At 39.4% G+C, this 27937-nt stretch overlaps 1 protein-coding gene across 1 annotated transcript; it reads right to left on the bottom strand.

Moving 5' to 3' along the window:
* Nucleotides 1–1864: 1864 nt before the first annotated feature.
* Nucleotides 1865–24487, bottom strand: ZC3H15 (zinc finger CCCH-type containing 15). Its single transcript, XM_040971828.1, has 10 exons — nt 24244–24487; nt 16080–16181; nt 10757–10868; nt 9602–9754; nt 9110–9201; nt 7159–7341; nt 5714–5860; nt 5485–5586; nt 4881–5004; nt 1865–2676 (listed from the first exon to the last, which is right to left on the bottom strand). The coding sequence occupies exons 1-10, from the start codon at nt 24316–24318 to the stop codon at nt 2486–2488; spliced, it is 1281 nt and encodes a 426-aa protein (XP_040827762.1). The 5' UTR covers nt 24319–24487; the 3' UTR covers nt 1865–2485.
* Nucleotides 24488–27937: the final 3450 nt, after the last annotated feature.

The raw sequence follows: 27937 nt of genomic DNA, 5'->3' as shown, positions 1-27937 counted from the left end.
TTCCAGGCACATTAGCAGGGAGCTGAATTGGAAATGGAGCATCAGGACTCTAAATTGGTGCCCAAATGCAATGCTCCTGTCACAGGCAGGCAGCTTTAATCATCATGGAACAATGCCAGCAGGCTATAGGTTTAAAAAGGTTCAACCTCTTTAGACCATTCTGAAAATGTTTCAGTACTAAACAAGGCAACAGCATGTCCATTTTTCTGAGGCTGGCATTATGGTGTAGAAAAGCCATTACTTGCATCCTCTATTGCTTTCCCAGGTCACAAGCAGGGAGCTTGATCCAAACTGGAGCAGCTGTGACATGAATGAAGATCCTAGGCCCACAGGAATGCCAGTGCTGGCAGGCAGAGGATTAGCCTGTAGAGCTATTACAACCAGTGCTGGCTGATCCACTTCTGAACCCTGATAATGGTCTTGGAAAGGTAGCAAAGACAGCTCAAATGTTTGGGGCCCTGCCATACATGCGTGAGAGCTGGAGAAAGCCACCGTCTCTGGCCTGGCCCCAGTGCTGGCCATTGTAGCCATCTTGGGAGCTATACATTAACTGATCTTTCCACCTCTCCCCCACTCCTGACTTGTGTTAGGTACATACATACTCAATGCACAGATACATAAACCTTCCCCATTTCTCCCAGTTATAAAGATGTTTTTAAAGGTTTCTCTCTCTCCCTCTCTCACACACACACACGCACAACAAATACTTCATGGCTATAAACTTTAAAGCCCAATCTCAAAGAATTTATGTGTAATTTAACTACAGATGAGAGGAAAAGCTTGGTTTACGATGGTCTATATTTGAAAAATGTAAATTATACCGCTGATACTGAACAGCTAGGAAGTCAATTTGCACTTTATCAGCTTTGATTTACCACAGTATTTTGTTAGGTTTTACAATTCAAAAGCAATTTAGAGATAATTCAATCTTAACCTTTACATGCAAATAAAGAAACAAACTAAAATATAGAAATTTAGTGTCTTACAACTTATCTGAGGCAGATGAAACTGGATTCACTGGACAATTCAGTTAAGGTACCATCTTAATTACTTACATTACTTACTTACTTACATTTGCAAATAACAAAAGCACAGTATAATTTTAAAAAATCACAAAAACTAATGATATTTATAAGGCATAATCCTTAAATAATGAGAATAGGATTTTGAATCATTTGAAATGTGCTTCAACCTTTAGCTCAAAGTTTTCTAGAATTTATTCACTTTCTTCCTAAAAATAATTGAACCTAATATGTACTATTTAATTAATAGATCTGAGCACACTTTTTTTGAAAAGGATTTTTATTTGAACGGCAGATTTTACAGTCAAGAGAAGGAAAGACAGAGGTGTCTTTCACTTTGCTGGTTAACTCCCCAAATGGTCACAATGGCCAGAGCTGAGCTGTTCTGAAGCCAGGACCCAGCAGCTTCTTTGGGATCCTCCACATGGATGTAGCATCTCAAGGATCTGAGCCATCCTCTGCTGTTTTTCCAGGCCATAAGCAGAGACCTGGATCACAAGTACAGTAGCCAGACCACAAACCGGAGCTCGTATTAGATGCCAGCACCACAGGGTGGGTGATTTGCCATGCTGGCCCCAATCTTAGCAACAATTTTAAAATTCTACTTGGCTCAATTTATTAATGGCTTTTAATTAGGTTGATGATCTATCAATTCAAGAAATCCATAGTCTCTTTTGGAAGCTAAGGATTAATGTTATTAAACTCACAACGCATTAGCATACCACATGGTTCTGTGTAAATATTAAGTTAATAGCCGTATTATGATAGCATATAACACTTCAAATTCTGAAGCTAGAAATACTAAGAACATTTTCACAGAAAAATTAAAAACCCACATTAGATTTTAATGTATGACAGTCTTTATTTACAACTTTATTGGCAAAAAAGAAGAGGAAAAACGTTTAAACAGCTTAACAGAGGGCATTATAGCTGATCCTGTCAGATTGAGGAAATCCCATTTTAAATGTTCACTCTTTTTGTCCAAAAGATATACAACACTGAATCTGCATATGCAGTTTCGTTTATGATGTACAGTGTCATCTGAGGCAGTCTTTTAAACATAAATACAAAGGAAATGAACTCACCCATTAAAAACTGCATCAAACGAGGGGTATTTTAAATGTAAATTTATGTAGTTCCTGGTAATAACACATGCCCAATGAAAACCAAAAGCTGAAAAAGCAGTTACAATTCCTACTTGAGTGGACAGTTGCAACAATCAATCATTTTCTGCAATGACCATTATACTTTCAATTTATTATGAACTACTCTGAACTTACTATGAGACGTAGTCAAAGCCAGAAGAGAAGACGTAGGGAGAATATTCCTTTGTTGGAGGAGAATTAACCCTCCATAATCAGCATGGGAAACAAACTTCCTGTTGATTCTAGCTGGAAAAAATTAATGTAGTCAGTTTCAACTCACATTGAGCTGACTCAATTTTTTCACTGATTTGCTTGGTGTCATTCTTCTAAATCAAGTGTGTTTAATTCTTCTTCTAGTTCATCCAAATCTTCTCCAGTAAAAAGATTTTCGTCAACAGGAACGGCATCAATAGCTCCATTTTCCTGAGCCTCCCCTTCATTGTCTTCTTCCAGATCACTTCTTTCACCATTTTCAGCCCTGCCTCCAGAAGCTTCACTTAATTTGTTTTCTAAAAATAAAAGTACAAATCAATAAAAGACCTAGAAAGAGTAAATACTATTGGCAACTGAGTAAACCATTGACAACTGACAGCACAGACTAATAATTACTCTTCCTTTTTCCTTTTCTATGAAACGCTCATGATTACTCTAGCAAAGTTTAGATCTTCTACCCTTTGCTTTCCTCCATAAATAGATGTAAAAGTGGGAGCTAGCCCAGCCTATATTTTCCAGGTTATTAGCTAAGAGCTGGACTGGAAGTAGAGCAGCTGGGACTTGAACCAGTGCCATGTGGGATGTCAGCATCACGAGTGGAGGTTTAAGCTGCTACACCAGGGCACTGGCCCTGAAAGTTTTTTAACTAGACATTTGTGTAGTAATAATTCATATATCTGAGACTAAGACAAATCTTGTACAACTGCGTATTCTACCTAACCTAGCAATTAGGTTTATAAAGTCCCCATCCACATAATGTTTGAGTAAATCATTGTAGAACCAAAAATGTTCATAATATTAGCAGTTAGTTGGCTTTCGATTTTGTAAACAGCAGTTGGGTCACACTAGCTAGTAAAATCAGCATGAAACCAAATTTTAAAAAAAAACTTAGCATTGTATAGCTATTTCTCCTCAGATTTTAGCTATTTAAAGCATGTCTGATAATAAAGTCTTATGGACCATAGCCTCTGAGATATTTTCCTCTATGTCTATGTTACCAAAGCCACATTTCAGTCTGCATGTTGGTAAGACAGTAGTATGGATCGCATTCTCAGATCTCAGGAGCAAAGGTGAGATTTCAAGTTACTACTTGTGTTTTGAATGTTGTAAAAATAAAGTTTACCCTTTTCTCCTTCGGGTTTTTTCTTAATCACTACTCCTACCTTTTTATCCAACATCAAACGTTCTAAACTTTCACCTTCTCTTCAAACCCTTCACTCACAGTACATTTAGACGTAAATTATATCAACAATCTTCACCTCCAAATACACCTAGACAGCTTTCCCTTCATTCTTCCACTTAATTATTACTTACACTTTCAAATCCTGTTTCAAAACTAATTTTTGAAAAACACTGAAATTCATTTTCATTTTATTTGAAAAGCAGAGATATGTAGACAGATGGAAAAAGATACCCTCAATCTGCTGATCTACTCCCCAAATGCCCCAAACTCCCATGCTGGTGGCAGGGACCCAACCACTGCTGCCTTCCAGAGTGCACATGAGTAGGAACCAAGACTGGAAACAGATAAATCAAGCATTCTGATGTGAGATGTGGGTGGCCCAAGCAGCAACAAGAATAACAGCTGCACAAAATACCCACCCTGAGCTCCTTTACACCCTTGTGTACCAGAGCCTTTTTCTCTGATCTACACATATTTCTAGGTCTCCTGTATCCTAAAATGCTAGTTCCATCACCACTCACTAAAGTGGTTTTTCCTCATACCTTAATTCATATAGTCCTCATGAAAACTGTAACCCTATTCCTATAACTATATTCCTAATGTGACAACCCATTTGTTGTTTGTTGTTTCTGACTTTCCCAGGGTTTTTACTAAGAACTTTCCTCCTTGCTCGTTTTTATTGGGGGTGTGTGTGGGAGGGAGACTGAGGAGGCAAAAAGATTTCATTTACTTGAAAGCCAGAGGTATATGGAGATCTTCCATCTGCTAGTTTACTACCCAGATGGCTGAAATGGCCAGGGGTGGACGAGATAGGCTAGGTTACAGGGAAAAGTCCATCCAGTCTCTCATGTGGGCGGCAGGGGTCCAAGGATTTGGGCCATCTTTTATTGCTTTTCCAGGCACATTAACAGGGAGCTGGATTAGAAGTGAAGCAGCTAGAATTTGAACTGGCACTCTATGGGATGCCAGCATTATAGGCAGCAACTGAAACTGCTCTGCAGTGAGCTCTAAAATCTTCTTCTATGAAGAAGTACCTAGACAATGCCACTTCCAATTAACCAAAGCAAATCTTGAGTTCAGGAGGTACTGAACAGAACTTATAAGTTATACCTGCAAATTTTTTCCTATGCCAGTTTCATCTTCCACATCCATGACTCTATTCACTTCTACAGCCTCTGCTGTTCACTTCTACTTCTATATACGGCCAAACCACACTTTATCAGCTAGTTACCAAAGAACCCCTAAATTTGCCAAGCATGGTTGAAGCCCCTTTAAGATTGTTTCTTAGTTCTCAGAATTACGTGAAAGCATACTTACCATCTTTATCCGAAGTGTATGTGCTGAATCTTTCCAGACTGGCTACTGTAATACCTGTCTCGTCTACATCTCTCGGGACATACAGACTTAAATCTATGTCATTTACATTCACTGAATCATCAACCTTTAATAACACAGAAAAAAACAATTGTTACAAATAAAAAGTCAACAGCAAATTACCTATTACTCAATTTGCCCCCAACTCATTCTCCCCACTCTTTTTAAATAAGTAACTCATTCCAAAATCGCTCTTTCAGCATAGTCTTAAAAAAGGCTTTTTTCCTTCTTTTTGGTTTTGAGGGAAGACAAAAGCAATTTTTACAGTCATTACACACAGCAATTATATATCAGACAATATCCTAAGTTCTATAATTGCACAGCAATATAAATTCATTAATTCATTTCATTCTCACACTGAGATGGATGCATTATCATTAAGTTCTTATTACAGCTAAATATGGCCCAAAAGAAAGTACTTTCCCACTGACAGCCTAAGGGTTTGAACTGAAGCTCTCTGGCTTTAGTACTAGTGCTTTTAACCATGCTGCTCTATTCTCTTGTTTTTCATACACCTAAGCAGATGAAGAGAAAACTTTCTTCTTACCTCATCTCCACCTGTTCCCTGGGTGTAACGGGTATCATCTGCTTCCTCATCATCATCATTGACCAACTCAGGACGAAATTCAAACACCTCACGACCACTGATCTAGTGAGAAATTATTATAAACTCAGAATTCAAAAATTTCCTAATCATCGACATTAGTGATTATATAAGCATAAAATCTTACATGACACAAAAATTATAAAATCAACTAAGTTAATTCGAGACATACCACTAGTGCTTTGCCTGCTTTGAAATCTGCTTTTCTTCTTTCCATATCTTGTTCGAGTTTATCAATCTTTTCTTGTCTTTTCCTTTTTTTCCATGCAAGAAAAGATTCTAGAGTGATTTTGGTAACATTTGGGCCTAGGGCAGAACGCTGCAAATATAAACAGTTAATTTTTGTCCTTAGAGAAACCTATAATAGTGTTTAACAGCAGCTTTCTCTTACTACAATAAATATCTTGCCTATGAATATCCCAGGAACAACCAGCTTGAAATAAACTATTTTTATTTTACATGACAATCAGTGAAATGCGTGTCCAGAACAGATTATTCTGGGGGCAAACGTGATGGCTCAATCAGGTAATCCTGTCTCCAAGCACCTGCATCTTATGAGAGCAATGGTTCATGTCCCAGCTGCTCTACTTCCCATCCAGCTCCCCATTAATGGCTTGGGAAAGCAGTGGAGGATGGCCCAAGTACTTGGGCTTTCACACCCATGGTGGAAACGTGCAAGGAGCTCCTGGCTCTGGTTAGTTCTGATTATTTCGGCAATTTGGGAAGTGAACCAGTAGATGGAAGACCTTTGCCTTTGTGTCTTTCCATCTCTTTGTAAATTTGCCTTTCCAATGAAAATAAATAAATCCTTAAAACAAAACATTATTTTCCACTATCTTCCAAGTATTAGCTGTAACATTTATGATGAAAAATTCTTTTAACATGCACCAGTTGTTAAAAATAATAAGTATAAAAAGCACCATAAAAATATCCAATTTCTCTTGTGTTTCTCATGAGAGGAATAAAACTAAGCAGAAAAAAAATAATCTCCTGCTTCTTAGTGCCAATAACTGGGTATTAAATATATACCAAAAAAAAAAAATCACATAAGAGTCAAAGTATGTAGAAAATGGAATGAGGTTGATCTTGGAGCAACTTTTCAAGAACCCCTTCAGACTTACTGAGCATGCTAAATATTTACTGTTAGATACTTTACACATTTATGCTAATATATTGTGGATTATAGGAAATTTCCCATAGATCCATTCTCCTTTATGAGCAGAGTACAACGTCCAGAGGTAACCGTAACTGAAAAACTGAAGTGACCCATTCTATATATGTGCTAATGACTAGTAGAGCAGGGGGAAAAAGACATCAGAGAAAGGATGTATGCTACAAGCTTGAGCTAAGAAAAGACAGTGTTTCTAATAAAAGTCTTATGGGCAATATGACAATCCACAAGCTGGTCAGAAAAAATTGCTATATAAATTTGAAAATTACTGTCCTGGTTTGCTAATGTTATGGCGAGGTTTACAATTCAGATAAACAAGAAATAGCATAGGGAAAATGTCACAGTATTTCCTCTTTCATAATAACACATCATTGCCTCCAAGTGGTAAATAATAGAATTTCACAATAAATACTATGCCATTTTTTAATGATAGGAAAATTATTTACCTCTCTTTCAATTAGATCTTCTAATGAAATTTCATCTTCTTTCTCTTCTTTCTTTTTGTCTTTTTTCAACACAAATCCAGGAGGAAGTGCATGCCGATACATGCAATTATCACCTCCTCCAGGGCAAACCCAAAACCAGCCATACTTGTTGTTTTCAATGGCTTCAAGGAAATGTTTGCACACCTACAGAAACAACATTATTCACAAGCAGTGGCTCAGTGTAATCTATTTCCAACTTAACTGGTCAGGTATATGGAATCAATACATTGTATTCACTTCCCTCTGGCTATCCAGTTAGGTACAGAGCACTCTCATGTACAGAAATGCAAATAAAAATTTATCAAACTTTCTTTAGAGAAGATTAATACAATGTTTCCATTTTAGCAACTGTCTTGAATTTTGAAATTCACAAGAAAGATTTTTTGTTAATGTAACCCAAAGCTTAATTTTTCAAAATAATATATAACTGGGTTAAAAGTTTTTATCTTTCCAAAAAATTAACTCCATACAGTAATTACATAAAAACTATTTGGATTATCTGACATTTCAGGAAATCTCTTACATTTGAATCATAATGGCAGAAAAGGAATGTAAAGCGAAATGACCCTTCAAAATATGAGGTGCAGTCCAGCACAGTAGCCTAGTGGTTAAAGTTCTTGCTTGCATCCACGGGGATCCCACATGGGCACCATTTGGTGTCTCAACTGCTCCACCCCCTTTCCAGCTCCCTGCTTGTGGCCTGAGAGGGCAGTCGAGGACGGCCCAAAGCCTTAGGACCCTGCACCCATGTGGGAAACTTGGAGGAGGCTCCTGGCTCCTAGCTTCGGATTGGCTCAGCTATAGCCATTGTGGTCACTTGGGTAGTGAACTAGCAGATGGAAGATCTTTCTGTCTGTCTCTCCTTCTCTCTGTAAATATGACTTTCCATTAAAAATAAAATATCTTAAAAAAAAGAAAGAAAATGAGATGGAAGACCTGTGAATGACTGTGTAGAAAAAAAAATCTGTATCTATATGAAGAGATGAAAATTGCAACTATATTGAAGGTGCCTGTAAAAGGTTCACCAATAAGGAAAAGTTAACATAAATTCTGTTCTACCTTAAAAAAAAAAAAGAAAGGAAAAAGAAAAATCCATTAGATATCTGTAGATATCTGTACAAATGACATTTAGAATTTTTCTAACACACTAAGATTTTTCTCTATAATTAAATTTAGATAAACATGTAAACATGAACAGAGTCTGAGAAATTACTAATTCTTGGAATCTGTCCTAGAATTCTACAACTACTACTACCCACCAAAAATCCTTTTTTTGAAACTGTATAGAATAATTCAGTGGTTGCTCAGTGCTTACAATCCAGCTCCCTGCCAAAGAGCCTGGGAACCCACGATCGATGGGCCAGGTGCTTGGGCTCTGTACCCTCACGAGAGACCAAGATGGAGTTCTGGTCTGGCACCTCAGCCACTGCAATCATTTGGCAGTGAAACAGTATGTGGCAGATCTCTGTTTTTACCACTCTCTCTGAAGCTACATTTCAAATAAAGAAATAAAGTATTAAAATAGTACATGTACATAGTTTTGTAAATTTAAGATTGTCTCCTAATTACATAAACAATTATTTAATTAAGTGTGCAAATTTAACATGTCTCCATTCATTATACAAAAAATAAGCAAAGAATTCTTATCTGAGTATCATTTATTTCATCCACATTCCCCTTAGAACATGGCATTTAAAGCAGGGCTTTCAGAGGCTTTCTTCCGAACAAGATTTTCATAAAATGTAACTTGTAAATCCCTCCTGAAAAAAACTCCAGGCATCTTCTCACGATAAAATTTAATTTCCTAACAACTTACAGAAAAATTCAGTAGAAAATAGCAGCAGATACCTTGTCACATAATTCTGCCTAACGAGAAAATATCACAGCAACTCAATTTAAGAAAAGGACATACTATTTGAGTTTTTGGTTTTTTCTTTTCCGCCTCACCGTGCTTCTTGTTCACTACTTCTTCCAGTTTTTTCTCATCCCAATTGTCCATAGTATCTAAATAAAAAAAAGTATGAAGAGTAAACACATTTTTTCCTGATGCTTCTGTAACACATCTCTTTTAAAAGATGGTGATGCTGTACCACAAGATTCATAAACTAACAAATTTTCTTTTAAAACAACGGACTTGGAATATAAGTGCGAAATCATGCATCAAAGCTTCCTAACTGGGTTTGGCAAAAGTGAAAGTTGTATTGAACAAAAAGGGCAACACTGAAATACGAAATCAATCACTGTTTGCTAAATTTCTGATCTTATTTAAAAAGGGGCATAATACAGCAAGTTGATTTTGTGAAAAGCTAACAAATCCAATTATTTCTACAAACATAATCCTTAAATTGAAATGTTCAAGTTAGTACATATCTTAGTTACTTTAAGAGAATGTTAAAAGACATACCCTTTTCAAGTTCTTCATCTCTTGCATCAATGTAAACACTTCGCTTTTCACATTTTCTCTCCAGCGTCAAGTCATGAGAGAACTTACACTTATCTCCTTTAGTACACTGTCCTTGCTTGAAGAATGCACATACCACGGACTTGGGATCTGCACCTGTGTCAAGCAGCATTTGCCAGGTCATAAAATATAGTTTGTATGTAACATTATCACTGCTTTTGGCTAAATGATGAGTCTTCCTTCACTGATATTAGGGGAAACTGTCCTTACAACTAAGTAGCATGTATTTTTTTTTTAAAAAGTAGTACTTTTAATGTATTTTTAAATCTCATTTTAAAAGGTAGCAAGTAGTGCGAAACTAAATATACAGATAGGTTATTTCATAGTCATTTGTCTAATTGGAATCAATGAAGCAGAAGGCAAGAGAAACATACAAATCAAGGTACAGTGCCAAAAGAATTTGTAAATTACAACCTAATCAACCATGGCTTTGCCTCAACTACTGTCAAAGACTGGATATTATAAATCAATTGAAAGACTCTAAATTCTTAAATTTACATTAAAAAAAAAATAAGGCTAATGCTTAAAATCACAGTTACTTGTACAAAGGCACAGCCCTGCACATGAAGGAACTTCAAAAATTTCATGGAAAATGGAAATGCAGAGACTAGTATATTTCTGAATGGTGAATATGATGGAAAAACTATGCACGCATTCCAATTTTTCTATGCCAAAACAGATTTATCATCACTGAGGTAGAGAAAGATCATAGGGAGAAAAAGAGCAAGTGTTCCCACCTGCTGGGTTGCTCCCCAAATGGCTAAAACAGCCAAAATTTGGCCTACTCAACCCAGGTCTGCAACATGGTTGGCAGGAACCCAATTATTTCAGCTAGCACAGTTTGTGTCCAAGGACTGTACTAGCAGGAAGCTGGAGTCAGGTGCCATAGCAAGGCTAACCAATCATCTTAAATCTTTTATCAGTCATTTCCATTTTTTCCCACAAACGTTCTAAAGTACTCTTGTATAGAGAAACCCAGATAAGCCACTGATACCTATTAATTTTGATAAATTTGTAGCAGACACAACTGCCTTAATAGCTAAAGATAAAAAATAAAGAAATCAATAGTTCTTAACAGCTCTGAAAATTAAAATTTACCTTTACTAATTTTTTGAGCAGCAACCACAGGTTTGAAGAGCTCATTTAATTCCTGCAATTCTTTCTTCTTGTCATCTTTCTTCAATTTCTTCTCAGCTTCACTTTGTGCTACCTATAACGTTCCCAGTTTTAAAATGTAAATTTGACAGTTTAGAAAGTTGTATTAATTATTTGGTAGTTACAACTAGTATAACAAGGACATCCAGATTTTGATATATATATGTATGTTCTTTACCTTCTCAGTGTTAAAATAGCTTTATTTTTAGTAAATGCTGAGGTTAAACTATTAAAACTGCTAAACTTGGAAATGATTCTTTTTGTTCTATAAATGGTACCATGCCTAGTTAAAAGCATTTTCAAAAGCTTATAGCAACAAGCATTTATTAAGCCTTAACCACATGCCCCGCATATTTAGTAAATGGTTTTCACCTAGGTCATTCTCCCTATGAAAGCAACCCATTCCCCAGTAATGAATGGCTGCATTTTGAAGATGAGAGATGTGAACATTCTGAATATATGTATGGTCCCATACAATAAATATACCACCCACAATACCTATAGTGTCCTTTTGGCTAGGTCAGCGTAGGAGACTAAATGTAACACATAACATAGTTCCAGGCACACAATTTACATACCTACTATGATTAGAGGAGTCATCCAAACATATATATGTCAGGTCCTATGTTAGATGACAGGGAATACAAAGGTGAAAAGACAAAGATCTTATTTAAAGCTCAGAACCTAGTGGGAAGACAGACATGTCAACAGCTGTGTGTAATAATACATGAGACTCTGGGAATATGCCTAAGAAAATCAGATTCAGCTAAAAACTGTATGGATGTGTCTTCCTGATGGGCAAGAAAAGAAATGCAGAAAGGGATTGTAGCCAATGCAGACACCAGTATCAGATGAACAAAGTATGAGAACTATCCATGAGGAGTCTGGACTGTTCACGTAGTGATAAATAGAACTAAAGGGTTTAAAGTCAGTCAGTGACGAGATCAGGTTATATTTCCTAAGAATCATGATGCTAGCTTTGTGGAGCATAGAATAAGAATCCAAGAATGAGGGCAAAGAAGCCATTGCAATTGTTTTAGGAAAGAATACACAAGAGCAGCTCATGAGTATTAGCAGTTAAGATACAGAAAAAAGACAGCTAACATTCTTTAGGAAACAGAACTCAGTAAATGAATTGCTGAACCAGGGAAATGAGGAGGAGGAGTCTAGGATTATCACATGCCATGTCTAGTGTTGTTAAACAAGACAGGGAATACAGGAGGAACAGGTTTCAGGGTAGCAGGTGGAGATGATTTCAGTTTAGGACATACTGAGTATGAGATGCTTACAGAGCATCTAGGTGGAGCGATGCAGAAGGCAGCTGCATACAGATACAGACTGCATGAAGCCCGAAAGTCTGGACCGAGATAAAGATTTCAGAAGTAACAGCTTAGATAGCAACTGGTAAAATTTGGGGTGTTATGAAATTATTTAAAGATAGTATAAAAAAGTATGAAGAACAAAGGATACTTTCTTGAATGCCAACACTACATAGGTTAAGGGAATACAAACTTTACAAACATCCCACCATGAAGACTAAAAAATATCAAAAGAAGTAGAAATTAGGACCCAAACAAACAAACAAAAAGTTGAAGAAACAAATTTTAGGGAAGGAATGGCCAAATGCTGTAATAAAGTCAAAGATATCCCTATGCTGACTCAAATCATATAGTGAATATTTTTAAACAGAAATATTAAAAAAAGTTAAGTCACTTTATATATATATTTACTAAGTTTTCTTTGCTTGTAAGCCCTACCACAAACATATGGGACAAGAGCAAAAGTGTAATGGAGGCTCACAAACTATCTAAGTATATAAAAGTTAAAAATCAAGAAAATACAGTTTATACTATTGGTTGACAAATGTGTATGGCCTTATGACTTGAAGTAGTTCAAATGGAAAACACTAGGCTCCATGGAATTCGTACTAAAGCAAGGTAGTAACTGACTAGATCCCAGGTTCCTCTTTCTCTTCTCCTATCCCCAGTTTCATTCTCTACCCTGTGTATACAGAAGAAGTAAGAGGTACGAACCCAGGCTCTGCCCATACCCCCTTGTACACATTCTTCCTTGGGCTACTTCAGGCATACTGGGAACAACACAGTAACCCTGGCAGAACAGGTCTTTTCAGGATCTGCAGGTGAGCTCAAGCTGTTGGAGGGAGCAGTGTAAAAAAATCTGCGTGGCCACATCCTTTTAGCCTCACTCTGTATTTGAGGAAGAGACACCAACCGAGGAGTTCTGAGAGCACTGCTGTCCTCCGCAGCACTGTGCAGAGGCGTACCTCAGGCTCAGCTCTAACAGCAGCACTACTGACTACATGGAGAGTTCAATGCACTCCAGGGTCACATAACACGGTCCAAGTGCCAAGAAAATATTAAACCCGTAATATTTAATGTACTCTAAAATTTAACTGCCAGCTCCAAGCTTTACGGCTTTACGTTTTCAGATCTATGAAATCTGGAATCATTTGAAATACTTCTCCCCTGAAGAAAAAGGAAGTTGACCAAGAGAAGATTGAAAATGAAATTATGGGAATAAAGAGAAGTATTCTTAATTCATACGTTTGCCGGAAGATTTATATTTTCTTCCCATTTAACCAGCAGAAGAAACCCTATCAAGGTTAACTGTCCTTCTACTGCACACCTGACACCTAGGTCTGCTCGACTCTAAGGTCAGACCACACTGCTGTCCCTGGATGTCCTTATGTAGGATTGGTTCCTGGACCCCTGAGGACACCAAGTCATGGAAGCTCATGCCCACTATAAAATGCCATACTATCTGTACATAACCTACTCACATCCTACCATTTATTTTATTTATAAACTACTTATAATAACTAATTACAACATAAGTGCTATGCTATGTTGTTTAGGAATTATTGACAAGAAAAATCTAAATATATGTACAGTGAAGAGGCAAACATACTCATCATAGGCCTAATTTCACACCATATGGCAGGCCTGACGCAATACCCTAGTGACTAAATCTTCATCTTGCATGCACTGGGATCCCATATGGGTGCCAGTTTGTGTTCCGGCTGCCCCACATCCCATCCAGTGGCCCAAAGCCTTGGGAGCCTGCACCTGCTTGGGAAACCTAGAAGAAGCTCCTGGCTCCTGGCTGGCTCAGCTCTGGCCCACTGCAGCCACTTAGGGTGTGAATCAGTGGACAGAGATATTTGTCTCTCCCTCTCTCTGTATACCTGTCTTTCCAACAAAAATAAATAAATCTTCAAAAAATAAATAAATAAAACATACTACATGGCAGTAACAACATTTAAAAATGTTCTGATCCCTAGTTGTTTGATTCTACAGATGTAGAAGTTGCAAATATTAGAAATCAAAAACACATTTTTATTAAACCAGGCTATTACAATTTGCAGTTTGGAAGAACAACAATTGTTGCTTCAAGAACCAGGTTGGAGGTTCAAAAAAAAGCTGAGAATTGATTTGTAGTCAATATAGTAGAAAGTTATTTCAGATGCAGATTAATTATCTCATAAATACATATTCTGATAGTGGGATGTAAAAAAAAAAATTAAAGTATAGTTAGGATATTTTCAGGCAGAGCATGTTAACTTAGTGGCTCAAGTTCTCATCTGCTTGTATGAGCCAGGATCCCATATGGGTGCTGGTTCGTATCCCAGCTGTTCTACTTCCCACCCAGCTCTGTGCTTGTGGCCTGGGAAAGCATTAGAGGATGGCCCAGTGCCTTGGGAGCCCGCACCCGCATGGGAGATCTACATGAACCTCCTTGCTTTGGATCGGCTCAGCTCCGGCCACTGCAGCCACTCAGGTGTAAATCCAGAGGATGGAAGATCTCTTCTGTCTTCCTTCTCTCCATAAATCTGACTTTTCAATAAAAATAAATGAATCTTAAAACAAAACAAAAAACACTGATTTTCTTCTCCCTTGCATTAAAAAGGATGTAAGTCCTTATGTCTCTGACATCCCTGTTGTTGAAGACTCAACTCATGTTTGAGATTTCTGGTATTAGTCTGGCAGTTGGGGAGCAAATCAGAAGATCTTTTTTACCCCTTTGCCCACTGAAACCATTCAAATAATTAAAAACAAAAAAAAAGTGTTTCTGTAAGTTAAAAAAAAAAGCTAAGAATGGCAAAAAAAAAAAAAAAAGGGCATGACTACAAAATTTTAACACATGAAAGAACTTTAAAAGCAGTAAAAGTCCTAAATAGTTTTGCATGAATTTCCAATGAATAAATTTCAAATTCACATGAGGATTAAAAGGAATGTTCTTGGGAGAAGTCTTGCTTTAATAGCTAATAGTATATTACTAGCTACTATAATAAAAATGAATGTAGTACTCAGTGATATATATTAGGTAGTACAGAAATAAGAATCCAGAAGTAAAGCCTAATATATTTAAAACTTCAGTAAGATAAATGGTCCTGGGACAAGAGGTTATTCATTTAAAAGAAAGCAAACTTAAGGACACATAAAACAAATTTATGAGAAATTGTAAACTGAAAATAAAAACAAGGTAAATGCAGGAAAACCATGCACTATCTAGTGGCAGGGGAGACCATTTAACTGTATTTGTTACAAACTACACTTACGTGACAAAACTAAAAAGTGTGGCATGGCAAAATATAAGTAAGACATCACAAACTTCCTGCAATTTATACAAATGGCATTTTTGATAAAGTGACAAGAAGACAAAAAAAGAGTATTGCACTGAAGTGGTCACAGAAGTACAATTCAAATGGCCAAGAGCATATGAAAAATAAACTCTCCAATAGTGAGGACTTTTGCCGCTAGGCCACGCCGCCGGGCCCCACTTTCCAATAGTGAGGGACACAAGAGGCATCAGTTTACACCGCTCAGATTAGATTATACTAACAAGAACTTATCATCTGCTGTAAATGAAAACATATACACAAAGTAACTGGACTAACTTGTCAAAATTATAAATTCATTTCCCTTGAAGTAGAAAGTCACCAGAAAACCTCTGCCAGAGATACTATACACATGTTCAACACATGCAGATATTTCTTACAGAGTTCCTAGTGTCAGAAAGCTGTAAAGTGATCACTTAGAAGTAATGAAACAGATGAATAAGCCTACTACAGAATAGCATGCAGCCAATGTTATACAAAAATAACTATCGAAATGGCTTACAGGAAAATATAAGATGTACATCTGCGTAAAAAAAGATATTAAAGCTTTAAAAATACAATAGCAAATGCTTTTTATCTGTAGCAGATGCTGTGTAATCTTACACTCATAAAAATTAAATTATTTACCTGTCGTGGATTTTGTTGACCAAATTTAACCTGATGAGTCACAGCTTTGATAAACTTTTGCTGCTTTGCTCCTTTCTTATTCTTTAGACCAAAAGTTTTGTCCTAAAAGAGAGAACATGGAAATACTTCAACAATTTATATACATACATATTTTCATTCTTTAACTTATTTATTTTAAAAACATTCTCCCTAATGTTTTACATTTCTTTGTATAACACTTAGTCAAAGCAATATATGACAGTCAAAATATTACCTAGGACTCTTTATTATTCAGCACATACTTGTAACTATCATTAAACTTTTTACTCTATGATCCACTTCCTAAAGTTTAATTTTTCCAGTTCTGTATGATAGACAGCTGTTACACCGGGGTAAGTCTCACAATCCAAACAGTTTAAGAAAACATTTGGGAGGCCAGTGCTGTAGGCTGCCACCAGACTACTACATGCTGGTTTGAAACTTAGCCCATCCCTGATTCGGCTCCCAGCTAAAGCATCTGCAAAAGCAACAGAAGACGGCCTAGGTGTTCGGGCCCCTGCACGCATGGGGGAGACCTGGAAGGACTCTGGGATCCTTTAGGCTTTGGTTTGGCACAGTCCCAGCAGATGTAGCCATTTGGCGTATGAAACAGTGGATGCAAAATTTTTGTTTCTTCTTCTCTTGCTTTCTGTAACTCTGCCTTTCAAACTGATTAAAAAATAAATCTTTAACCACAATATTTCTTTGAGCCTTAACCAGGACAGATACGGCATAAATCTTACACTTCCGAGTCTTATTTTATTTCAATATGCATTTTCCCATTCAGGACTTTCCAGAAGGATTATGTATTGCTGAAAATATTTTGGGAAATACTACACAAGCCAAAGATAAGTTAAATTCCAGATTAATTTTCACAGTAATAAATATCCTTTCAAAAATTAATAATGGGAAGCACACATTCTCCATTGTTCTAAAGCAGAAATGTTAAAAATTGAGCTATACCAAATAAGCAACATAGTTTTAAAAAAAACATTTATTTGAAAGTTGTATATATAGAGAAACTTTCCATCTGTTGGTTCATTCCCCATGTGGCTAAGGGTTGGCCGGGGCCAAAGCTGGGGGTACAAGTTTCATGTAAGTTTCTCAAGCGGGCAGCTGGTACCCAAACACTTGAGCCATTTTGTTTGCTTTTCCCAGACCATTAGCAGGGAGCTGTACAGAGCAGAGCAGCCAGGATCCGAACCAGCGTCCATATGGGATGCTGGTGACACTATGCTACAATGCTGGCCCCTAGGCAATACTTAAAAAAAAAATTCAACTTGTAGGGGGTGGTATAGCTAGTGAACTCTCCACTTGTGTTTCCAACATCACATATGGATAACTGGGTCCTGGCTGCTTCACCTTTCATCCTGCTACTGGTAGTCTGGGAAAGCAGTGGAGAATGACCCAAGTCCTTGGGCCCCAACATCCACGTGGCAGACTGGGAAGAAGCTCCAGCTGTTGCAGCTATTTGGGGAGTGAACCAGCAGACAAGGACCTCTCTGTGTGTCTCTTCTTTTTCCCTGTGTGACTTTCAAACAAAAATAAAGTCTTTAAAAAAAAATTCCATTTGTAACATTAATCACAGTTTCAGAATACTTTCATGTGACTGTATTTGGAAGTAACTTTGCAAGTAAGCTGAGGTCACACTAGATTATGGTTGCTCAAAGTGCCATGACTAGTGTCTCTAAAAGATGAAAGCACAGAAACAGAGGAGACAATGTGAAGACAGACATTAGAACGAAACAGCCAAGGAAATCAAAAAACTGCAAGATGCCACCAAAAACGAAAAAATGTCCATGGCCTTCAGAGCGTATGGCTCTGATGTCAGCTGATTTCATATCAATACCTTCAAAAGCCATTTAGTGCATTTTAACTTCATATAGCTAATATAGTGGGCGTGAATAATGGGCTTTACCATAATGCAGAGTGGCACCTAATGAGAAACCAACTAACTACCAGGTCTTTGTATTCCTCAGTGTATTTTCAATTTGTATGGAAAGATCCACCAGCTAGGAAGGCAATAAGCCTATGTAAGTTTTTGGGGTAGAAATCGCAAAACACCAACTGAATCTATTTATTTATATACTTAAGAATTTATTTATTTGAAAGGTAGAGTTACAGAAAGAGAGATAGAAAAAGGACCCAGTGTGATGGTTCAATTAGCTAAGGACACTGGTTTGTGTCCCAGCTGCTCTACTTCCCATCCAGTTCTGTGCTTGTGCCTGGAAAATCAGTGGAAAATGGCCTTGGGGCCCTGCAGCCTTGTGGGAGACTGGAGGAAAGCTCCTGATCTTTGGATCACTTAGCTCTGGCCATTGTGGCTAACTGGGGAGTGAACAGATGGAAGATCTTTGTCCCTTCTCTCTGTAAATCTGTCTTTCCAATAAAAATAATCCTTAAGAAAAAACAAAACAAAGAACCCAAAAACAATCAACCAAGCAAAAAAAAGCTTCAACAGAGTAGTGCACTCCCCAGATAGCCACGATGGTCAAGGTTGAGCCAGGCTGAAGCCAGCAGCTAACACCTCCATCTAGGTCTCTCAAACAGGTACCAGAGGGTCCAAACTCTTCGGCCATCTCCCTTTACTTTTCCTAGGCCTTTAGCAGGGAGCTAAAACAACAACAAAATTTGATAAAGAAAATACTGAGAAGCATAAATTTTTACCAATTGCTAAGATGAAATAGTTCTTCGGTGCCTAGTGTTAAAAAAGGGGAGAGGGGCCTCTTGTTCCCACCTTATTGCAAGCAATAGACCTCTAATTTCTTGGAAAGTAATCAACTCACTGAGTGCTTGTAATCTCAGCAAGTTGTAATAGGTAAGAACTCTTATGTTTAATGCCCAGTTTTCAGTCTGCCCGTCTGTATTACCAATGCCTCCCAAGCAAATTCACTTGAACCTCAACACACTTTTAGGTGAGCACTCAGTCCTGACTGCTCTGTTCTTTTGTCAGAACTTGATTCTAGGCAATTCCATGTGGAATGGCAGTATCTCAAGTGGTACCTTAACTGCTGTGTTAAATGCAAGCTCCTGGCTCATGTTCTACTATTCCAAAATGATATAATAGAAAAATTAAAAGAATTTCCTAACGCCATGCCTATGTATATGAAAAATATAGTCTGAAACACATTGCAGAATTTTAACAGTCCATAAGAATTACTGCTGATTCAGCAAAGTATACGATTGGGTTTTCCTCATTAAGCTTTTGATGGATGTTTTCCCCTTATTTTTCTAGAACAAAAAGTGAAATATAACCGGATTTAAAGATGACCTTAGTGCAGTTAGCAGGTCTGAAATACCAGCTTTCTTGTACCAAAACAATAACAATAACAACAATAATAATAATAAAAATATCCTACTAGGGAGATGAGAATCTATATACCACCCAATCAGGACCAAAGTGTAACTGCATATACAAATGTTCTGCCAGAGAGCAGTCTGACCAGGAGTCCATCTATGCTCTATATGGAATTACAGAGATGTAAACTATGAGTAAACAAGGCCAAGCAAGGTAAACATAAATACAAAAAAAATCAGGAAAGAAAAAAGTCCCCTAACAGGACACATTCAGCTTAGGAAAAGTATTCATAGGACAATTTATAGTTGGGTATGTAGACTTCAGATTCAGAAGAAAAAAGTTTTCAGCTTTAATTAAAGTGCTTTAATACATAATTAACCAGGCTGAAGAGATAATGAATGAGTTGTTCTGGAAGTCTCTAATTAGGTTATAGCTCAGAAATTATTTTTTAGAGAAAGGAGGCACATTTATCTAACACTCATTAAACAGACTTCTCAATACTTACTTAACAAAAAATCTGTGAGACAGTATTATCTAATTCCGTAAATCTGAACACAGAAAGTGAGAAGTGGGAAACAACTCTTTGAAGCTACAATACTAAGAAGACACGGGCAGTGTGGTATAGAGCCTAAGTTTGTAGCTGGACTGCCCAAGTTCTATTGCCAACCATACTTGGAAAACCTTGGTCACGGTTTTTGTGTTTTAGTTGGCTATTGTTTTTAAACTAGAAGGTGAATGTAACTCTAAATCTTAAGGGTTGCTAGAAAAATTGTAAGATTTAATGTAGAGAGGAATGTAAAGTAGTGGTTTACAGCAAGAACCAGCAAGCCAGATTTCCTAGATTCAATCCTCGCTCTGCCACCTGCTAGTTCAGTAACCTTGGGGACAAGTTATTTACCTCTGTTCCCATTTCTTCAACTGTAAAAAGGGTAATAATCATTAAACTCAGTGACAGAGTTAAAGAAGCGATGTACTCTCGCTTCTCCTTTTCTCAAAACACTAAGAACTGTGTCTAGCCCAGTAAGTGTTAGCTATTAAATGAAAGATTGTTTTTAAATCAAGGTATGTTTGGCTCTTTTGTTTCATCTATGGTGGAAGATGATTTCTCCCAGAAAACTGGTTAAGCTACTGTGTCGACTAGTACATAAAAACTTTCCAACCGTCAACACTGTGGCTCTGGGATTCCGCAGTGTCTCTTGAAACAGCAGGTTTACAATTTAGAATGCTTCAAAAAGGCTTTCTTTTCTTGGAACTTAGAACAGACTCTTAACTAAAAATTAACCTGAACTGGGGAGTTGGGCAGTGCAAAGTAGTAAATAAGAAAAGTTGAGCCTCCATACACTGAGATCCAAGTGGTAGTAGGCTAACAATTTTTTTTAAAAGAAGTATTTATTTTTGTTGGAATGTCAGATTTACTGAGAGAGACAGACGGAAAAATCTTTCATTTGTTGGTTCACTCTCCAAGTAGCTACAATGGTTTGAGCTGAGCCCATCTGAAGCCAGGAGCTTCTTCCAGGTCTCCCATGCAGGTGCAGGGTCCCCTTGGGCCATCCTCTCTCTAACGCTTTCCTAGGCTACAAGCAGGGAACTTGTTGGAAAGTGGAGCAGCCAGGATACGAACCAGTGCCCATATGGGATCCCAGTGCATGTAAGGCAAGAACCTTAGCCACTAGGATATAGTGCCAGTCTGCAATGTTTGTTGTGAAGTCTACTCAAACAGCTGCATAAAAGTATATGATGACACTGTTCATTTTGACTAAACTTACACATGTCAGTATTTGAAAGGCAGAGATACAGGGAAATATCTTCCATGTGTTGGTTCATGCCCCAACTGACTGCAGCTGTGGTCAGATCAGGAGCTTCCTCTGGGCCTCCAACATGGATGCAGAAGCCCAAGGACAGGGACCACCTGTTGCTGCTTTTCTAGGCCAGGAAGCTGGAGCAGAAGTGAATAGCCAGGACCTGAACCTGCACCCATACAGAATGCAAATGCTGTAACTGCTAGCCACTCTACATTTAGAATTTCCAACAATTATGTATATAAGATCTCCCCAAATTAACCAGACTCTGATGTGCTCATTTTTACACATCAAAACAGACAATCAACAAAGTAAAAAAGTGTTTGGTATCAATATTTGATTATCAAGATCAGTAACTAGTTTGAAGCAGTTTCAACTATGCTCATTAAGAGTTTGTCAGAAAATATATTTCCCTTTAATTTTTTGTTATGGTAATAAAAATTATTTTATTTGAAGCTTCATAAATGTATATAAAAATATGTCCCAGAGGCCCCAGTGTGTATCTCGGCTGCTCCACTTCTGATCCAGCTCCCTGCTGATGGCCTGGGAAAGCGGCAGAAGATTGCTCAAGCTCTTGGGTGCCCCCATGTGGGGAAACCCAGAAGAGGCTCCTGTCTTCTGGCTCCAAATAACTCAGACTGGGCATTTGTGGCCATTTGGGGAGTGAGTTCATGTATGAAAAATTGCCCCCCCCCCCGTCCCCACAACTCGGCTTTTCAAATAAAAATAATCTTAATTTTAAAAGTAAATAAATAAAGTACTATTTCGAATAAAAGTTGAATAAGGGAGCAGGAAGTTAAACTTGGTTCTACAAACATGCTGGGCCTTCAGAGAAGACAAAATTGTCTATGTATTTGAATAAAGTAAAATATACTGTTTCCTAACCAGAGGGAATTTAATGATTTACAGTATTCATGTACTCCATTCAGTGCAGCAAACATAAAGCACATTTGAGTTTGCAAAAATTTTAGTACAGTTAAAAAAAAAGTCCATTATACGCATTAAATGCAAACAAAGAAAACATGCTTAATTTCCCTCACTTTCTTTGGTCAGTTAAAGAATGCAGTATTTATATTATCTTAATAATCTTCTTACAAATTATTACAGTTTGAGAGTTGATGGGATACCATGAATAACTACAAACAATTTTCTTAACAAACACTCAGCCGTATCAATTAAACCCCAAACAGGGATATGCACTACCGTAGTGGCTAAGAAGCCAGCAGCAGAGTGCCTGAGTGGACACCTGGGTTCTGTTACTAATGCCAGCCTTCCCTCCGTGCAGGCCCTGGGAAGCGGCAGGCATGACTGGGGTCGCTGGGTCGCTGGGTCCCTGGCAGCAAGGAGACCTGGAGAGTTCCAGGCTCCCAGCCTCAGCACAGCCAGTGCTGGACATCAGAGGTATCCGAGGAGTGAACCAGCCAGATAGGCAATCCATCTGCTTCTCGAATAAACAAAAAAATTACATTTGTGCCTAAAATGGACTTCAAATTGACATGTGACCCTGAAATTCTATTTTGAATGACACAAAGATTCACTGGCTGGTTCACACTTCAAATGGGGTCCCTTCCCCCAGTGACCAGGTAGAAGAGAGGGGAATGTAACCCAGGTCTCGGCCCTGGAGGCAAGGACCCAAGGTGTGCACAAGCAGGACTGGACCTGGGGGAAGGCAGCCCGGTCTCTCCAGCCCAAGCACTCTGATGCTTGCCCTTCACGATGTTACTTTGTATAGCAGTCTATCAAGTTACTCTTTAGTAAAGAAAACTTAAAATGAAATCCTTAAACTGCCCTTGGTTTACCCAACACCAGATGTCTCCAGAACAATCATCCCAGGTGATTAACAGAGGTGGGAGCCTGCCCTAGCGGTCCATAGACACCTCCTAAGGGAGAATTCCTGGATTTGGTTCTGACTTGCTAATGCAAATTCTGGAAGGCAACAGAGATGGTCAGAATAACTGCGTTAACATTTTCCTGGTTCCAGGAGTCTACACTTGGCTCTGGCCCAGTCCTGGTGATCTGGGATGTGAACCAATAGATTCCCACTCACACTCTGCCTCTCAAATAACATAAAAAGCAATGATGAACAGAGGTGTAGAGGCAACAATCATTTTGTTTTTAAACAGCTGGTTACTGTCTGTGGCACTTCATGACAGTTTTACACAGCACAAATTAGCCAAGAATACAGGTTCTACTTCAGAGTTGAAACTTGGCCAAGGGAAACTCCTCCTTCTTAAGCGTTTTAGTTTAAAGGCTGCCCATCACCCAAATACCATCATGTAGTAAACTGGTCATGTCTTTCAAATGATACTGAAAAATACACAAGAGGCTATTCATTTTAATTATGAGAAGGATTAACAGAAATGGAGGGAAGTGATAATCTTATTACTGGTGGCTCTCTATGAAACGTCAAATGGGGTTCACGCTCCTTGGAGAACTAATAGCTATTTGAAAACAACGGTAGAGCACCCAAGAATCTAAAGATTAGGCTATCAGGGAGTTACAGAACGAACATACAAAAAACACACAGGATGCGGCATTTAGCACGGTTAGTGATACTATAAACCGGATCCATTTTATTTCATCTGACTTGGAATGTGCGTTATCTAACAGGCAGTGTGTGCAAGCCGAAAGAAACCTCCGTTCCTTCTAGGCCCTGGACACTTGCGAGGTGGCTCCCAACAGCCGCCCAACAATCGGCCGGCTCCAGAAAAATCAGCAGCAAACCTGTGATGGGCTCACAGAAACCCATCATGAGTCAGCCTTCCAGAAAGCCCGACCCGAGCCCGTGGGCAGGTGTCCTGCGCACACAGCCCCCGAGAACCCTCGGCCCCGGTCGGTTCTCGCCAAGTTGCACCCAAGGCTGTAACCCCGAGCCGGGGCGGCGCGTGGGCGGCGGGGCCGGCGCGTCACTATAGCGATGAGAGGCCGGCCAGCGGCCCCGGGCGCTGGACACCGCCGTGGGGGGACACGCACACGTGGCCAGGGCCCGCCGCGGCCCCGAGTCCCGCGGGGGGCGGGCGCGCGAGTGGGGGAGGGGGCGGCTCCTCACCTCGATGATCTTCTCCTTCTTCTTCTGCTCCGCCTTCTTGCTGCCCCCGGCCTGAGCCTGTTTCTTGGGGGGCATGGCGGAGGAGGCAGGGAGCACCGGCCAGGCTGGGACGCGGCTGGAGACCGGCGGGGAATCGCACCCCGCGGCGGGAGCAGGAGGGAGAGCCGGCCGCCACCGCCGCCGGACCACACGGAAAGCGCCTCGCTCATTCGCCGCCCCCAACGCGGCCTTTGCGACAGGTCGGCGGCGCGGAGCCTTGTGGGTAGCGAGGCGCGGCGGCCGGAAGCGGAGCTGCGCATGCGCTGCTGCCGCCGCGGCGGCTGGGAGGAGTCAGGGACGGGACGTGGGAAAATGGAAAGGCGTTGTGGGCCCGCCGGTTCGTTGCTAGGTTGCCGGCAGGCTGGGGAGGAAGCCGGGCTACAGGGCTGCAGCCCCGCGTGGGTCTCGCCCGTGGGGGATGAATGGTCGCTGGTGGCGTCCCAGCTTTGTCCCAGCCGGGACAGTACCGAGCTGCCGGCGAGTGCAGCCTGCTGCAGGTTTCCTGCCAAACGTTGTGAAGAAGTGAAAGAAGCGGCCTTCAAAGCGCGCGAGGGACGGCGTCGAGCGCTGGACCGCCCCTGAAGTGCCTTGTTTATTGTTTTCAACCTTGAAGTGTGCTGAGGTGGTTTGCTAAAAACCACCGATGTGAAAAGTGCCCAGCTTGATGAGGGCTGAACTGAGTTTCTACTTAAAGTACTTGGCAGGTCTAAGCAGCTGTCAGACAAGTTTTCATTTGATCACGAGGACCCTGAGATAGGCCTGGCTTCTCTTGCAGTTTCCTGAAGGAAGCACAAAAAAGATGCCTAAGTTGTGTTACGGTGTGAGCAAAGGAGACCCGTCTTGGGTGTCTGGCTGCAGAACCTGCATGTCTGTTAGTGTCGTGGAACGTTGGAAAAGCAGGTCCAGTTTGAATAGTTGCTTGATGAATGTGAGAACACAGTCTGTTAACATTTGTCTAGAGCAAATACTATGTAAAATGTGCAATGCTTGAGTATTTCTGTTCCTTTTTTTTTTTTTAAGGAAACATTTTGTAGTCAAGAATCATCTTTCTAGGTAAGACTTTTAAAATATTTTGAAAAGGGAGAAAAAGATAAGCTCCCATTGGTCAGTGCAGTAGATTATTTCTGTACTAACTCCTTCAGCAATAGGATGATACCAGATATGGAGCATGTCTGTCTTCCCCTGATCTCTCATCCCAGGCCAACCAACTTCTTTCTTCCTGGTTTATTATTTTGCAGATTGTAGTTCTGGTTGGAGGATGCAGAAATGCAGTCTGTCCTTGATGCATTATTTATAACCCGTTTGATTGTCAGGGTGGAATGTAGTTTTCTTAAGTTTCTCTTTTTAGTGTCCCCAGAGATACGCTTTAGCCTTTTCAGACAAGAATTTTGTTAGTATTCGTTATGAAGACAATGCATTGCCTGTAAGTAAAATATGGGGCAGTTACAAAGAATCTAAAGTGTATAATGCTACAATAGGGGCTCCAGCATCTTGGTTCTTAACTCTTCTTGGCTCTTTTGTCCTTTATTTCTTCCCTAAAGTTGTAATTTAAGTAGAGGAAAAAGATCCTCCGTTGCTTCAGAGAGCTGCAATGGCAGGAGCTGAGGCAATCTGGAGCCAGCACCAGGAACTTTGTCAAGGTCTCCAACATCCCGCCAACACTTGGACTGTCCTCTGATGTTTTCCCAGGGCACAATCAGGGAGCTGGATGGGAAATGGAAAGCCAGGACTTGAACTGGTGCCCACGTGGGATCCTGACAGTGCAGGCAGAGGCTTAACGTTCTGGCAACAGCAGAATTTCGCATTTCAAACTTATGGGTCCTACTCTGATAGCCCACTCTCCTTATCCACTCATTTCTTTGTAGACTACAAAAAATGAAATCTCCCACAGTGAGTCACAGGAAACCAGTTACTACCTGCCCCCTAGCGTTGGCATGTGCAGGAAGCTGGAGTCAGATATTCAGTCCAGGCAGTCTGATATGGAACGCAGGGATTCTGACTGATGATGCCTTAAGGAGTTGGCCAGACATCTACCCTGAGTGTGAATGCCGTTTTATGGTCTCCAATAATAATTTGAATCAGAAATAACTGTAAGCCTTCTCCTTCTGTATTGTCTATAATTCAAATTATGCTTCCACATACCAACTTTAGAAGACATGGTCCAAAGGCTACAAATTCAGATGCCCAAAACTGCAGGGTTGTAAACTTGAGTGTCAGGATAAGTAAGACACTTTAGTAAATAGAACAGGGTCAGACATAAAATAAATGCTCATTGTCAAAGAACTTAGCAATAATACTGCAAAATCTGAATGTTTTGAGAGTATTTATGTGAAGAGAAAGAGGCGGATAGATGGGGCAGAGATCTTCACGCCTCATAAGTTGCACCCGTTGCAACTGAGCCAGGTGAAGCCCAGGAACTACATCTGAGTTTTTTGTGTGAATAGCAGGAACCCAACTATTTGAGCCATTGCCTGCTGTCCCCAACCTGTGTTGAGCCTTCGCGTGCTGTCCCAAACCTGTGTGTGCATTAGCAGGAACTGGTTGTTGAAATCAGAATAAGGATCTCCAATATGAAATGTGGATCTCCAAGCAATGTCTAACTACTTCATCAATTGCCCCCAATCTGACATGTTTGATTTAGTGGACAGGCTCCGAATGAAAATTTTGCTTAGAAAATATGTCTTGGACCTGGGCAGTTGGTTTGGTAATGAAGTGGAAATTTTTGCTACCTAGTAACTTATGGTCCTTCCTGTGTGTGTGGCAGATTACTCTTTAGCTAAATTCAGATCCCACTTTTGAAGCAAAGGGGCAAGGTACTCCCTCCTTATCCCTCAGAGCTAGATTCTAAGTGTACAATTTAAGATTAAGCAGGTAGATTTTTCTCTGTCATTTCCCTCTTTTCCCCAAGGCTTAATATCAAAAGAATGAGACCAAGAAACAGGAAGGGTCCTGTAGGTCTTCAGAGATGAAAAGAGTAAGTGTATGGAGTCCAGTGGTGGCAGGCCAGTGACAGGCTATACACTGAACCTCCCTTCATTCTTGGTTGTTACTCTTGTTTTCAAAGTCTGATGTTTCAGGCTCCCGCCAGCAAACAAACAACAAATTGGTTTTAGTTGTTTGCAACAAACCCTCCGTTGACTACTTTGTCCCTCAAAGTTCTTAAGTTGAAGCCCTAACCTCTACTAGAGTCTCAAAGGGTGACAATTTGGTTAGGTACATTTCTGATTCATTTTATGCTTCAATGCAGTATGTATTATAAAATATTTAAATTTAAAACTGCATCAAACTCTGTATAATATTCAGGCAGTCTTTTGATACATTTATCCCTCCAACATAAGGTATAAGATTGACGTTTTAATAGAGAATGTAAAGTCTATTAACTTGTCAGTTTCAGTTTTAATATTGTAAACCTTCACTTCAACTTACATTGAAATAAAACCCTAACTGAATGACATCTATTTCTCGGTGCCATTATAATAATAGTTATTATGGCATTTGTCAAGAAATCAAGGTGTACAATTTCCACTTTTTGTCTACTTTGTTGGAACTAAATCATTTTCCATGATTCCAAACAATCATGTTATTTGCCTGGTAATAGCTTTCCAGTAACTTCTCATGTTCTTTTAAACTCAATGCAAGAGGCACCATGCTTTCG

Source organism: Ochotona curzoniae, unplaced genomic scaffold, assembly GCF_017591425.1.
Source record: "Ochotona curzoniae isolate NIBS_2020 unplaced genomic scaffold, NIBS_Ocur_1.0 contig_2210, whole genome shotgun sequence".
NCBI lineage: Eukaryota > Metazoa > Chordata > Mammalia > Lagomorpha > Ochotonidae > Ochotona > Ochotona curzoniae.
This window is presented reverse-complemented; position numbering and strand designations above follow the sequence as displayed.

What these genes read in the sequence shown, in the direction of transcription:
- ZC3H15 (XM_040971828.1), bottom strand. Translation starts at nt 24,318, where the DNA reads ATGCCCCCCAAGAAACAGGCTCAGGCCGGGGGCAGCAAGAAGGCGGAG. An exon ending in AGAAGGAGAAGATCATCGAG is followed by an intron (nt 16,182 to 24,243) that starts GTGAGGAGCCGC and finishes TCTCTCTTTTAG; the next exon opens with GACAAAACTTTTGGTCTAAA. An exon ending in AGATGAAGAACTTGAAAAGG is followed by an intron (nt 9,202 to 9,601) that starts GTATGTCTTTTA and finishes TTTTTTATTTAG; the next exon opens with ATACTATGGACAATTGGGAT.